The sequence below is a fragment of the Cimex lectularius genome, unplaced genomic scaffold (genome assembly GCF_000648675.2).
Source record: "Cimex lectularius strain Harlan isolate CLEC.00 unplaced genomic scaffold, Clec_2.1 scaffold106, whole genome shotgun sequence".
Lineage (NCBI taxonomy): Eukaryota > Metazoa > Arthropoda > Insecta > Hemiptera > Cimicidae > Cimex > Cimex lectularius.
The window spans coordinates 1,395,021-1,409,787 of NW_019392769.1; the positions used below are offsets into that span (position 1 = coordinate 1,395,021).

The 14,767-nt window shown below is 31.7% G+C and overlaps 1 protein-coding gene across 1 annotated transcript; it reads right to left on the reverse strand.

Annotated features, from left to right (window-relative positions):
• Positions 1-485: 485 nt before the first annotated feature.
• On the reverse strand, positions 486-14,097 carry LOC106662264 (segment polarity protein dishevelled homolog DVL-3). The gene is made up of 13 exons (XM_014386226.2): positions 13,822-14,097; positions 13,675-13,744; positions 13,503-13,609; positions 8,450-8,529; positions 8,277-8,327; positions 7,967-8,158; positions 7,565-7,802; positions 7,375-7,503; positions 6,291-6,418; positions 5,998-6,222; positions 5,764-5,934; positions 5,431-5,688; positions 486-3,038 (listed from the first exon to the last, which is right to left on the reverse strand). The coding sequence occupies exons 1-13, from the start codon at positions 13,980-13,982 to the stop codon at positions 2,794-2,796; spliced, it is 2,055 nt and encodes a 684-aa protein (XP_014241712.1). The 5' UTR covers positions 13,983-14,097; the 3' UTR covers positions 486-2,793.
• Positions 14,098-14,767: the final 670 nt, after the last annotated feature.

Sequence of the window (14,767 nt, forward strand, 5' to 3'; positions counted from 1 at the left end):
ATATTCCAGTTCAGACTTCAGAGTATCTCGCCAAAATAAGCATGACAAGAGGATTAAGTAGATTCCTCATCATCTTGTATTAATTACACCATGTAAAGCCTGTCTTAGACCTAAGATCTAAGAAAATGAGGCAGCAAAACCAGCATCCCTCCAAGTTCTAAAAACGTAGCTTAGTAAGTGTATAGCAAAGTAGACAACTTTTAAAATACAGTGTAATCATCCTAGACAAGGGTTGAGTTGGCCAGTTGTCCTAAAGTACTTTTCTGTCATCCTGGCCCTCCCTAATGCTTCAGTGAAACATATTCCCTGGGATTCCATCCAAGTCTGAAGTCATTCATTCGGCTGTAAGAGTTCATATAATATAAAAGTTCTAAATTATTTATCACATTATTGGTAAGTACTAAATAATAATAAAAAAAAGCATAGGGTAAAGAATAAGGATCTAATTTTAAATGTTGGGCTTTGAAAGCCAAAAAAACAGACAATTAAATTTGGATTTGTTTATTTACACATGGCTTTTAACACTGAACTTGTTTCAGTTAAACATTTCTCTTTGTTTCTTGTTGTTTCCATTTGCTTTCATAACAAAATAAATAAATAAAAACAAGTGGACAGGAACTACATACTACCACACATTACAGCAAAGTACATAAAGATATATCAAAACACAGTTGACTTCTTTTATCCTTTAAAAAATTCTTTACCTTAGTTTGAACATTTTTCCGGCATAGAAAAGAGAAATAGTACAACCAAAATTCTGTGCTGATGAAGCAGTGTCTCCAAATAAAATTTTACAAAGTAACAACAAACAAATTTTCAACACAGATATGACGATAACAAAAGTAAACGGGAACAATAAAAACATTCTGCTGGTAAAAAACTGATATCCAGCATCATTACAAAGATATGTATAATAATAGTTAGTAACATTAACTTATATAATGGGTACAAATAAAAAAAGTATAAATGAGTAAAACTTGGCACAATTTGAATAACACACTAAACATGGTAAACTTGCCAAAACACTTACAATAAAAAAAGACGATTGATTTTGTAAAATTAATAATAGTAGTTATTAAGCTCATTGGTGTCAAGTATACAATTCATAGGAAATTTGTGTGGAAGTTAAAATTTGAATAAATGTGCGTTAATAAACATTTCTGCTAATTCCCACATAATTTTTGTTTTAGGGATGTCTTTTTTTTTAAATCCCTATAAAAATAACTCCCCTCCCCGCTCTAAGGTCGGCCATTAGTAAAAAAGAATTGGGAATTCAAAACATGTTCTTTTTTCGGTGTCTGCGACACACGCTTTCAGTCTTTTTAAAAAAATTTCATCATAACTGTCCTCATATCATGATTTTCATAAGTGAATTTCACTGAGTAAAAAAAAAGAAGAAAGGCATATACATTATGTAAGGTCATATTATAAAACAGCCTTATCTTTCAATTGTTTTCCTTGAATTTTTAAAAAATAATAAATTGAAATCCTCTCGGTAGAAAATAAATCGAGATGAAGGACTGCTTACAAATAGAGTAATTGGGCCTCTAAGATGTAAAAACAGGTGAACTAAAAATAAATCAGGCTGCTTTATTAAGAATATCGTACAAGATGATTCCAAAACATGAACTTCATTTCATCATGTTTTTTTTAATATAAAAATCTATTTTTTAGAGCACACCACAGCCTGAGAATAATCGAAAGTAGTACAATATAAAAATATATCCATTTAGCACCATTTTATTATACTGTTTGAGCTACTAATCTACTTGTTCTTACTTTCTAATAATTTAAACAAATAAAAATAGATTTTCAGAATTGACGACTGTCCCGATGGAACGTTTCTAAAATGAAGAGCAACCCAATTCTCATATATAACCTTACATTTATTTTAACGAACAACAAAATTTAAACGCAAAATTTAAAAATTAAAGCCACATCACTATTTTGACTATAAATAACTGTAAATGAACAATAATAATAAAAATACCCTCTTTTTCCTTAATATATCTTTCACAATTATTTTGAAATTATACAAAATTATACATTAATATATATTTGATTTTTATATACAAAAGTTTAATCTTTTATAATATTAAATATTAAGAATTAATTAAAAAGATTAGTAAATAATTTTCTCTTCTAGGGCACCCGTCTGACTTTATAATCTAACCCATGAAAACTTTTTTTTTCAATTAATTCCAAATACTATTTTTAATATTACAATTTTAAATTATTCAATATGGATATAAAATTAATATAAATACTATATACAACTCTCTATTGGTTTTTTTTGCGCTTTCTTTCTTTCTTTTTTTGGGGTTTAACATGAAAGTTATGCCGTGTCTTCGGTATTAACGTTGAGCATATATTTTTTCATATGTCCTCAATTTCCTGCACACAGAAATTCCAAAATTATTACATAATTGAAATATCAATGTGAAGTAGTGATTGTGAGTCGTGCAAGGAATGAAGTGCATTTCAGGCAAAAATAAACTGTTACGAGACACTAAATTATTATAAACAATAATATATGGCAAACCAAAAAAATAAATAAAATTAAGTGAAGACACAGCATTAACTTCTGATTAAAATACAAACACTAATAAAGCTACAGATGAAATATTACAAAATTATCTACATCTAGTACACACTATCATGCACTAACACCAAAAACAAAAAAAACCCAAATTAATGAAAATGAAAATGTTCATGCAATCTAAAAGAATTGTTATTTGTCACTTCTTTTTCCTTACTCGCAACTATTGAAAAATAATAGTCAAGCGCATTAAGCTACATAACATCTACAAAAAACTCACACGGGTTGCCCATAGCTATCCTAAAAGATTGCCTACTTCCACTGATATCGGTGTTCGCCGGCTGGGGATCGACCTGCAACGGCGTGGCTGTCGCTGCTGAAGAGCCACTCGACCTCGAGTTGCTTCGAACCTGTGTCGCCCTGTCGCTCCCTGAGCTCTTTTGACCTCCACTGCCCCCATTATTCTTCACCCTGGACCCTCCGCTACCATTCGAACTTCCTATAATATTTTACATTACCTTAATTTTCCACCTACCTGTATGTTTCAAATATTTTGGACATGTTGAAGGTTTCTTATCATTTTGTTTTCAGTTTGCCTTGATGAGATTTTAAAAAAATCAAGAAAGATTTAAAATTATTTCAAGCCTGATTTCTTAATAATAATTCGATTGGGTTAGTTTTACATTAAGCCTGTCCTTTGGTTTAGTCTAAGCGCATATATGATTTATGGATTTTTTTTAAAACAACCATGTCTGTATTATGTTTTAGTCTGTATAAAACAAACATCTGTACTATTCTATGACCTTTTCTTTCCATGCTTTCAAACAAATAGATTAAAACTCTTCTTCATGATTTAAAATTTTCAAGGTTGCAGAATTAACTGTCCTCTAAACTGTATACCACATGCAAAGATATACACATTTTTCATGTAAAAATTGATCTGTAGGCATGCATTCGATGTTTAAATTTGGTAACATTGGTAATTTGGTGATTCTCTAGATTTGATCAACAAGTTTTAAGCAATAAATAAAATTTGTTTATCAAATAACTAACAAGAAAAGGCTATGGTAGTGGAGTCACCAGTTTCAATTAAACTTTGTTTTGGTGATACTAGGTCGAAAAACATTAGAACATGCCCTAGGGGGTTTCATCCAATCGATTTCAGGAGCCAAAAAAACAAAAATTTAGGTGGAAAAATGATCGAAAATTGTGTTCACAAAGGTGCCATTGCTCACAGCTTTTTTTCCCCAAGTTAGTTTTCGGGCCGGCAAAGTACTTTGGTCATCACCAGCCCTCTCTTCTTCAGCTTTGCATTTTCTTATCTTTCTCGAGTTCCAGCCTACTAATTTCTTTTACTAATTCTCCTGTCAAGTTGTGTCTTTTATAACGGTAACCAACAATTCTCTCTTTTCTTTATCCTACTGCTAGGCTCTCCGTATCTCAGAGCCTTGTCAATTGTGGATAAAATAACACAAATACCAAACAAAATCACACAGAAACATAAAAACACAATAGTCTGGTTACCATTCACACTACTTGAGAGTACTCGATATTCCTCGGGGAAATTGGGAATAAGCTCCCTCCATTCAAGCTAATAAATTACATTCACACATTAATTCACACTAGCCCAGAATAATCTTTATTACTTGAGATAATTGGGAAAACCCTCTCACGCAAATAAATACATACATTCCAATAAATAACATATCACACATATGAAGGTACAAAAATCTATATATGGTTATAAATATTTATGGCCCTGAGATAATTGGATCAGCAATGTGTGCCTGCTGCCTTGCCTGGCCTATGCACAACCAGATGAGTATGACCTTTTTCCCTTCTAGACCCATATTCTGCAGGCCAGGGACTGATTTCTTTTGTAAATTTATATAATTTAGATGTTTCTTTTCTCCAGCAGAAGCTACAGTAATCTTTATAACATTAGCAATTGTTTTTTGTAAATCCACTGAAGTACAGAGTGGGTGCCAGTAAGAAAGAAATCTAAAGAATCAACGAAGTAAAAAATCTAAATTTGTAATTTTTTTTAATTAACAATTTTTTAAATTGACTTTTAGTCTTTTACAGAGCCAGAATACACCACAATATTTAACATTTTATTACAGTCTTCCTGGGTATAATTTTGCTAAACCCCTATACACACGTCTAATATTTTTTCCCTAAAATTTCATTCAAATTGAGAGCCTTGTGAACAGTGACAGCTTTGTGAATGCAATTTTTGGTCATTTTTGAACTCACGGACACATGTCTATTATTTTTTCATATACTATCGCCAAAAAAGTTGCACTGAAGTTGTTAACAATACTGAATTAAACCGTAATGGCACATTTTGAAATAACCAATCTCCCACCCAAAAAATTCTTTTCATTTTGTTCTCCTTCTTTATTTATTTCATTATGGATTTTTTTTTTTTTTTTTTTACTAGGACAATTTTTGAAGGTAAGTGATAAGCTAAAGATAATATTTTGTGTTGCGTTTCAGCAACCAGTGTCATAACAATGTATTTTTATTTCTTATTAAAATTTTATTAAAATAAGTACATGGTTATAGCACAGGATACCAGAACAACATAAAAACTACCATATAAAACTGGCCTAATAAAAATAATAGAAATTAAAATAAATAAAATACAACAATCAATGATCAATTATAGAGAATACCCATCAATAAACTGTTAAAACAAATTAATTAAATAAAAAGTACAATATAAGAATTGCACTCCAATGTTTGTGTGAAATAAAGAGCGTAAAATCTAAAAAAACTAACTGTGCATAATAATGCATTGATTTTAAAGACTAATAAGTAAACATGTAACAAACACTTTTTAAAGATCGTGTTTCTTGGCATATGGACAGAAGAGAAAGAAAACTCACCAGAACCTCCACTGTGAACGCTTTCTTCAACATGAGGTAAAAGAGGTGGCGGAGGTGGAGCGTATCCATAAATTGAGGGCTCGTTTGTGTAACATTGCGAGTACGGCAGAGGTGTGTATGGTAAGAATGTCGTCGCATATGGATGCGGCGCTCCACCTGGCGGAGGCCAGTGAAGTGGCCCTCCGCTTGGAGGCGGTAAAGGTCCAACCGTGTCGTGATCACCGTTTGCCATATCGTCAATTTTCAGTGTTCCAAATTCTTTAATCAAAACAAAAACTTAAAAATAAATGATGAATTTCTTTTTATTTTAGTTTTAAATAAGCGGCAGCGCACCTGCTGATAGAAGGTCAGCAAACACATAGTAACACTGTTCGGAAAATGTTATTTTGTTTACAGTGTGCTTAATATAACCTGCTTTTAGCATTTGGGAAGCATATTTCCTAGCATCCCGTTTATCACTTAAACCTTCGACATGGCTCTCCAGCCAATCCACAACATCTGCCCCTTTAAATATAAATTAAAATTATAGTCAATATCTTTGAAACTATAAAAAGTAAAACAACGTACCAATAAAGGCATTTGGGATAGTTATTTTTAACCATAGACGATCTCGAATCTCCAAACCTGATTCAGGCCTTGCCATGGCTCTCACAATTGTTAGCATATCTGTTGTGTTAGCATTTAAATGAAGTTCTTCTAAAGCTCTATCGATATCTGGTATACTTGATGAAACTGAAGACGAATTTGATTCTAAAGTTGATATTGAAGGAGGCCTCAATGGATAACTTTCACCTAGAACCATAACATGAAAATTATCGTGTAAATATGTTTGGATTAATGTGTTGAAATGCACAAATTACCTCTAATAGCAGCAGTGTGGGCAACCCAGGCACCAGGATCTATTGGTCTTACGGGTTCGGTTCGAGGTATTGTGAAATATCCTTTGGGGTTGGGATCCCAACATTTTGCCACTACCAGTTTAATTGGCCTGTAACAAATTTATCCATACTTTAGTCAATAAATAATTAAAATGTTTTTATTATATTTATCTTTTTTTTGCATACATACTCTGATAGATCATAATCAATTTTTTGACCATATTTGATAAAATTTCATTATCTCATTTTAGTTTTAATCAAATGAATTGGTTAGTTTTGTACGTCTATGGTTTAATTTCAAATTTAAGTTTAAAAATGCCTCTTAGTATTGATACCCAGTTCTGTATGCCCTAGAGTAACCACACACGGGACAATTGTTTTTTAACTATGAGAATTTTATGAAACCAGCACCTTACTGTTGTTCAAGCAATTCATCAGCCCTAGAAAGTTCAAGGTGTACAACTCTCTGAATGAACTGCTCGAAGAAGATTAAATGAGTATGAGTGGATGGCTTTTCACCCAGTCAGAAGACCTGAATTGACGAGAACACATAGGGTTTCATAGCTGCTTCATTTTGCCTGAGAACATCAAAACATCAGCATTGGTCTGCTGTACTTTTTACAAATGAGTATATTTGCTCTACGATCTCCAGACAGTATCTTGTAATTTTACCCAAAGCCAACCTTTTCAAAGTGGCTCTTTAATGATGCATTTCCAAGATGTAATTAATGCAAAAGGAGGAAACTCACATTACTGGATGCAAAAACCTAATAAAACTACAATTTATCATTGTTTGTGTTTCTTTTTTTACATTTCCCTTAGCAATTTAGATTTATATTTTCACTTGTTGAAACAAAAAAGCACAGAATAAAAAATATATAACACACTTAAAATAGTTTAAAAAATCAGAAAAATTAATAGCAGAAATTTTTTATGGTCAAAAAATACAAAATAATTAAGTGGGCAAATTTTTAGATTTTTTTTCATATTTATGAACTTATACATTTATTTTTCTTTTAAAAACCTAGCAATAACTTGTATCAATGTTAACGTTTAAATGACTCACCCAGGTTTCTGGACCACTTCTCTCAAAACTCTAACTGCTTCATCGTTCGACATGTCTTCAAAATTGATATCATTGACTTGAAGGATCATGTCACCAGGTTCGATCCTTCCATCTAACGCTACGGCCCCACTATAGAGGCAAACTACATTAGAATCAAAGCTGATTGTGTAAATATGACAAAATTGTTTACCCTTTCATAATTGAACCAACATAAATTCCTCCATCGCCACCCTTGTTACTTTGGCCAACAATGCTTATACCTAGAAAATTGACTGTATCCATGTTCAAGATGACAGTAATTATATTTAAAGACATCGTCGAATCGGTGATGGAAGAGTAGGAAGAGGTCCTGGACATTGGAGCCCTGTGTTTTTTTCTCCTTTGTGGTCTCCGTCTACCGACTATTCTAGACATCACGCTCCCACTTTCTAAGGATAAGAAATCACATATTGAACAAGCAAATTGTATAAAGTGAAAAGTTGCACATGAACAAATAAGTTATTTACCATCTTCCTCTGGATTGCATTTATTTATTAAGAAAATTAATTAATTAAGTTATTAAAGAGTAAATTTATTTTAAGGGTGTACAAACCTAGAGTACCCCTATCGACTGATAGGTTTGTTGCTCTTCCAGTAGTTGTGGTTATCCTACTAGAAGCATCATCATCCTCTTCTTCATCACTTTCTAAAAAACTAGTTGTTTCAAGCTCTGAACTTAAAATCGACGATGACTCATATCCATGAAGCCTAAGGGGTAATTTTCCATGCCCATTCATCTTAACGCCTAAAAATTACACAAATTATTAACTTCGGTATTAATAATCCACTTATTTGAAGAAAACAGAATCATACAAACGAATAAAGGAAAATAAAACAAAGGAAAAAAAAGAAAAAAAGCTTACCATTATATTTGTGATATTTATCATGAACTCGAGGTTCATGATGGTGATGACCTGTAAAATTTAAACTAAATAGAAAAAACTAAAACTCAAAACAAAATCAAAACTACAAAATCAACCATTCTAGCGGGTATAAACAACTTCTAGAATACTTGAATTATGCAATCTCAACAAACCTCCTGGTCTTGAACTGATAATGGACTCCGTTTCAGTGCACGTCAGGTCATCTTGGTTCATTCGGGACCCATGTCCATGGCTGTACAAAGAAAAAAAAACACAAAGCGATTAATAATCTAAAATTAATTTTTATCTAATGGTACATGGTGAATGGATTTTGTTTTACGTTTTTACATTTGTTTGTTTTTTATTAATGTAATTACTATTTATAATTAACAAATGTAAATGATATAAACAAGTCATCAGAAAACTATGAAGATTTTCTTCTCACTTTAATATACTATGATTATTTACTAATTATCTTAAGATTTAATTTTTATTTTTTCTTATTTTTAATTAATTTTTATTTTATTTATTTTTTGGACGAGGGATTTCAACTATAAGGTTATATTGGCTTCGGGGTGCCGGTCTTTTTATAAAAAAAAATTTGTATGTTGTGATCAAATGCAGAGCAGCTGGATTCTTACAGTGATAAATGCAGCGTCAACATCTAAACCATTGCAGCCACCGACGCAATTATATTTACTCCTACAGCAAGATGGGACAATTGCTTTATTTAATTCTTACCATGGTAAATTTTGGTTGAAACTATCAAATGCACATTCAAAGTTGAAATAAAAAATTATCAATAAATCATCTTTTTTACACACGAGACTCGAATAATGAGGCCCAGCATTTAAAAAGAATATGTCAAGACTAATATGTAATAAAATTATATAGGATATAAAAATGTTAAGTTTGTTATATCAAATTGGAAGGTAAAATATGTAATTACTTATCTGGTAAACCAGAAATATAACACTGTTTTAAGATTTTGAAATTTTTATATTTTTTTATTGATAGTTACTGTCTATCCATAATAAATACCAAAAAATTGGACATTACAAGAGACTATTTAATAAAACTGCAAAAGATAAATAAAATATTTTGAGGTCATGAACTGAGAACCCATAAAGCAGCAACCAAGTGTGCTTCACAACCACAAAAAATTACTTGCTTTCTAATAAAATACAGAATTAAAATTCTGCCTTGATAACTTTCACGAGTTAATTAATTTAAAAATAAAAGTTTTACTATATATAAACCTTAAAATTTCCCTGGGACTGAATATTATACAATGGTGTGAATATTAGTATTGACAATTGTTTACAATTAGAAATTTCTGCCTGGGAAAGTAACAACCTTCCATGATTACTCTTAAACTTCCACATAATTTTTTTGAGAATTAAGGTTTTCTGGCCCGTTTTGAATTTTTTTTGAAAACTTCCTAATAGGGAACCCCATCAGTTTTATCAACAATATGGGATTAAAAAAGCAATAATTTCTATCATTTACATTTATCTTTTGTTTTAGGTTGTGCAACAAATGTCTGAATTTTTCCTTTGGTTAAGCAGATAAATTAAAAAAGAATATACTCAATGCAATATTATTTTAATAAGATTAATCCATTTAGCCTGCATCAAGCCTTTTTTAGTATTAAAATAAATCAGATAATTTAAAATTTTTAAATTTTAAATTTACACTTTTACAGGGCGATAAAGTACTTTACTTTTCAGCAACTCTCATTGGTTTGTATGGAACTCTTATCAGACAGAATTGTTATTGTAAATAAATGCAAAACATTCAGAGAAGGTTGCTAGCAAAGAAAACGTTATGGTTTGCTTTTATTTATAATTAAGAAAGTATGTAATACAAATATTCAAAACTTGGTGGCCTGCTTTATATACATTGGACTTATATAAGCCTATTAAAGAGTTTTTCCTCTTTAAAAACACCATGATAAGACTTCATGAACAATGTTAATTTACTGTTAAATTTTCATTTGAAAAAATATCTATGTCAATGCAGGTAAAATCAAAAAGTTGCCAACCAACAATCTTGTTTATGTAAAAGCTTGGACAAGCAAAAAAATAAGCAGGGAAGAATTTCTGGTGGACTCCAATTTAAATGGAATGTTCGATAACAAGCCTAATGGGCAAATATCCATTTATGGATAATTATATATTTTGAGAGTTCATTTTGAAAACATAAGGAACCTTGGGAATGGGAGAAAAATACTTCTGTTAAGTAGACAAGTCTGTTGATGACACTGTTGGATCTAGAATGTAAGCAAGTCCTGGTTAAGACTATTTTATATATCTATATGATATCTTAAGTAGTAAAAGCATACCCAATTTAGAGACGACCTTAAAAAGCTATAGATGACAAGGAACAAGACGAAATTTATCTCCTCGCAAAATTTAGTAAGAATGAAATTCCAGAATAGATAAATTCTATTTAACGCTATTTATTTTTCATTAATAAATGATTCCTAACAAGTATAGATGTATTAATTTACATAATAACAACATAGCATTGGAACGTAGCCCAATGAAACAGTTTTGGAGTTCTGTGATGTTTACGAAACATTTGGAAAGCTTCTCTTACAAATCATAAAAATCAGAATGAGGTTTTTGATGCATGGAAAGGTGTCAAATGTACTCTGTGACTGAAAAAAAAATCACTAATGGCACCTTTTAGAATCTGCCTTTAAAAAAAATCTAGGAGACAATGGTTTAGTGATACTATCCACCATCCCCTCCTTTTCTTACGTTTTTTAATTTTATTTATTTATTTTTATTTTTTAAATTTTTTAATTAGTTTGTAGCCAATGCACAAAACAGTAACCGCAGCTGCTGCAATAACAGTTTCACTGTTGTTCATCACAATTGGTAGTTAGTTGAGAATTTGCACAGCATTTGGCAATACGTATTCGCTGATTCCACAACTAGGAGATTATACAAACCCCTCATGTGTGTATGCATAGGCACGCTATTTGGTGAATGCCAAGACGAGCATCTCGAAACTTGGCAAACATTCGGTGGGAATTGGCATTCGACAAATATCGCATGTCTCGAGGCACCTTTAAGCTTTAAATGCCATTGATGGCACTCGTCACAGATGATCTCTCAACTTGCAGAATTTGGAACGATACTTGGCAATAAGTAAAAGAAGTAGGAAGAAAAATAATTGTTAAAAAAATATTTCATGATAAGACATTGAGTAAAAAATGTGCATGTCTACAACTGCATCTTTCTCATGGAAGTTCTCGCCATTGAGAAATGAACTTAAAGAGGCACTTTTATAGTAAAAAACAAGGGAAAAGCACTAATATCTCACAGCCTCTTTTCAGAAATTAAAATGAAAGAAATTTCAGAATAAAAAAGTAAAGTGAGGTGATTCCTGTCGTACAGGAGGGTTTAACGTCCAACCTGTGTTGTGTTTAACGTAGTGTTCGGTGTCTCAGATGAGGGGTTAGAACCACTGTACTTTTTATGTATTATTTATTACCAATTAAAATTCCATGGGTTGTGCCAGGATTTAAACCCAGAACTGCTACATAGCAAATATGAGCTGGACACCCTAACCACTCAGCCACCACAGTCCCCTTAATTTCAAAATATTTTAAGATAAAGCAGGAAGAAACTGGAGGTTTTTAAGATTCTGAGAAGTACTGCAGACCAAATGGACATCTTACATAAAATATGGGACTTGGATTTGACCTCATTGTTGTGATTCTAGCATTAGAAAACCCTTAGATACCAATTTTTTGACTAACAATTTCGACAACTTTCTGCCTGACTGGCATTCCTAGTGCAAGTTTTAACATCATTTTTCTCAATACCTAGAAAACCGATTTTAATTATTGATAATTTGTTTTAAAGAAATTGTCCAGTGCATTTTATAGCGGTATCATACATTAAAATAGGACTATTATTCACATTTAAAAAATAAAATAAAATAAAATAAAAAAATGAGATTAATTTTTGACAAATGTTTTTCCTATTTTGAGTATTTCCTTATAGAAATCTTTCATATATTTTTATGGTATATATGTCATTAAAAAGCTACATTCCTCTTTTTTCAAATAGTATGTTTGACGTTAAAATCCTTAACCCCTTTTTGAATTATAGCCATTTCAATCAGATATTCTGATAACGATTTCTTAAAAATCGGAAAAATTTTAGGGGTCAAAAAATTAATAAATTTAAATTAAAACAAAAATTTATATTTAGGGGTCTCTAGTGGTGCTAAAACGAAATTTCATAATTAGTTTTAAGAAAAGAAAAAATTATGACATAGTTTACTTGAAAAAAAAAAAAATGTTTTTAGACATTTTTAGTTTATTAATAAATGATTATTTGGATAGGTGAGATGCAGTTTGTGTGATGTAGGTTTAGAAAAACATTTTCTTTATCGTGCCAATGTTTCGATCATCTTCAGGGCTCAATAAAGATCGAAACATTGGCACGATAGAGAAAATGTTTTTCTAAACCTACATCACACAGACGGCATCGCACGATCTCCCAATTATCATTAATTATTCGTCACTAATTACTACACATTACTAATAAACATTGATAGCTTTTTTTAAATATTTTTATTGAAGTCTACATAAAAAAACTGTTAAATGGTATATTCTCAGAGTTGATTTGAGCAAGTAGAAAAGCTAAATATGTATATATTGAAAAACAGAAAATTTCAACTTTCAAAATTTTTTTTGGCAAAGCCAGGGCTATTCACAAGAAGTGGAGGATATGTGTCTGATATTTTGGAGTGAAGAATCAACAAAAAAAAGTTTGGTTCAAATCCGTGAAACACCAACCTGGTCGTCCCCTTGTAAGTGTGAAGTTAATTTTAATTTTTTGCTTTTTGGACCAAATGTCAAGATGTAGGTTTTGAAGGTCTCGGAAAGCGATGACATCATTTTAGAGGAGAGGATTTTGGAAGAATAGAATGTCATCAGGATATATCGTGTAAAGGAGAGATCCAACAATGAGACGCCAGCTTGGATAGGACAGATAGGGTATATCGCTGTGCCCGGTCTAAGTAACGGATATACAGATATAATTTGGTGCAGAATCAACAAAAAAGTTTGGTCCAAATCACACACCAACCTGGTTGTCTCTTGTAAGACTTTTAACAGATAATGTTGATCGTAGATAAAGTTCCTTTAAGAACAACCAAAGGAATTCTGATAAAGCATTATGTTGTCAGAAATGAAGTACTCACTGATTGTCTTTGTGCCTGTCCGGAGGATTCTTGCCGTCCGAATGGCTCGCACTCTCCGTACACTGGGACGTCCCATCGGAAAGGTTGCTGCCTTCGGCTGACACAAGCTGAAAACGGTACAATTTAATTAATTAATTAATAGCGGATTGTGATGCGAAGACGTCGGACCTACCCAGGAAACGACACGTCCGTTGAAACAAGGCAGGTGAGCGTCATCGTCCACGATCTCCTCCTTGACAACCCTGTAAAACGAATATGATAAACTTCAAATCCAGTACAAGACGATGAGAGGATTAAGGAAAAAGGTCGTAACACTCACCCGAAATCGTCGTCCATAGATTTGAAAAAGTATTTGTAATTAGGCCTGTTGAGGACATTTTTGAAGTCGGCGAGAGTCACTTTCTCAGGTGCTATGCTCAGCTTGACCAGGTACGGCGTCTCTTCGTCGTCTATGTGGTAAATCACCTTCGTCTCGTCCATTATTATTTACATTTGGCTTTAAATAATGAAAATGAAATCAGTAAAACATTTCCCTTGTTTTCAATATGGACGTCCATCGAAATCAGTCTAATAATTGCCAGTCCTACCAACAACTGTCAAACTACTTTATAACATCATTTTAAACTTCATTAAATCAGTTTCCAACATTTTCCCCTTAACAGAACAATATTTTATTACAAATAAGCAGTAATTAAATAAAAAAACCACATATTTACAACTTTTCAACTTAAATCATTTGTGAAAAAAAAAATTTCTTGAAAAATTGTTAATTAAAAAAAAAATTATACTTTATCTTTCCTTTTTTAAAATGTCAAAAAACATCATGTATTAATAATAATTAAGAATAAAAAACAATGCATCAACATTACTACATAATTATATAAAATAAAGAGATCAAAACTCCTCTGTTTTTCTTTAAGCCCCCAGATTTCAAAAATGCCAACAGAAAGGAACAGTTTGCCCGAGGTTTCAAGCCCGGTTGTCTAGACTGATGTTTTCTGGTGGGTCTTTAAATTTAAAAATTCCCACTCGAAAAAAATATCGAGAGAGAGAGAAAGCAAAAAAAGAGAAGTAAGTTATGAAGAATGGCAAAACCGCTGGACTGAAATGACTGAAAAACTAAGAAATATTAAAGACATGGTCAACCATGACCCATGGAGAAAATTAAACAGAAAGATAGAACGATCTTAACGAGACTGTTGATAGTGATAGCACAACAGTGCGTACCAGTAGAATTTATTGGAATTACAAGTAGTGAAAGTGAA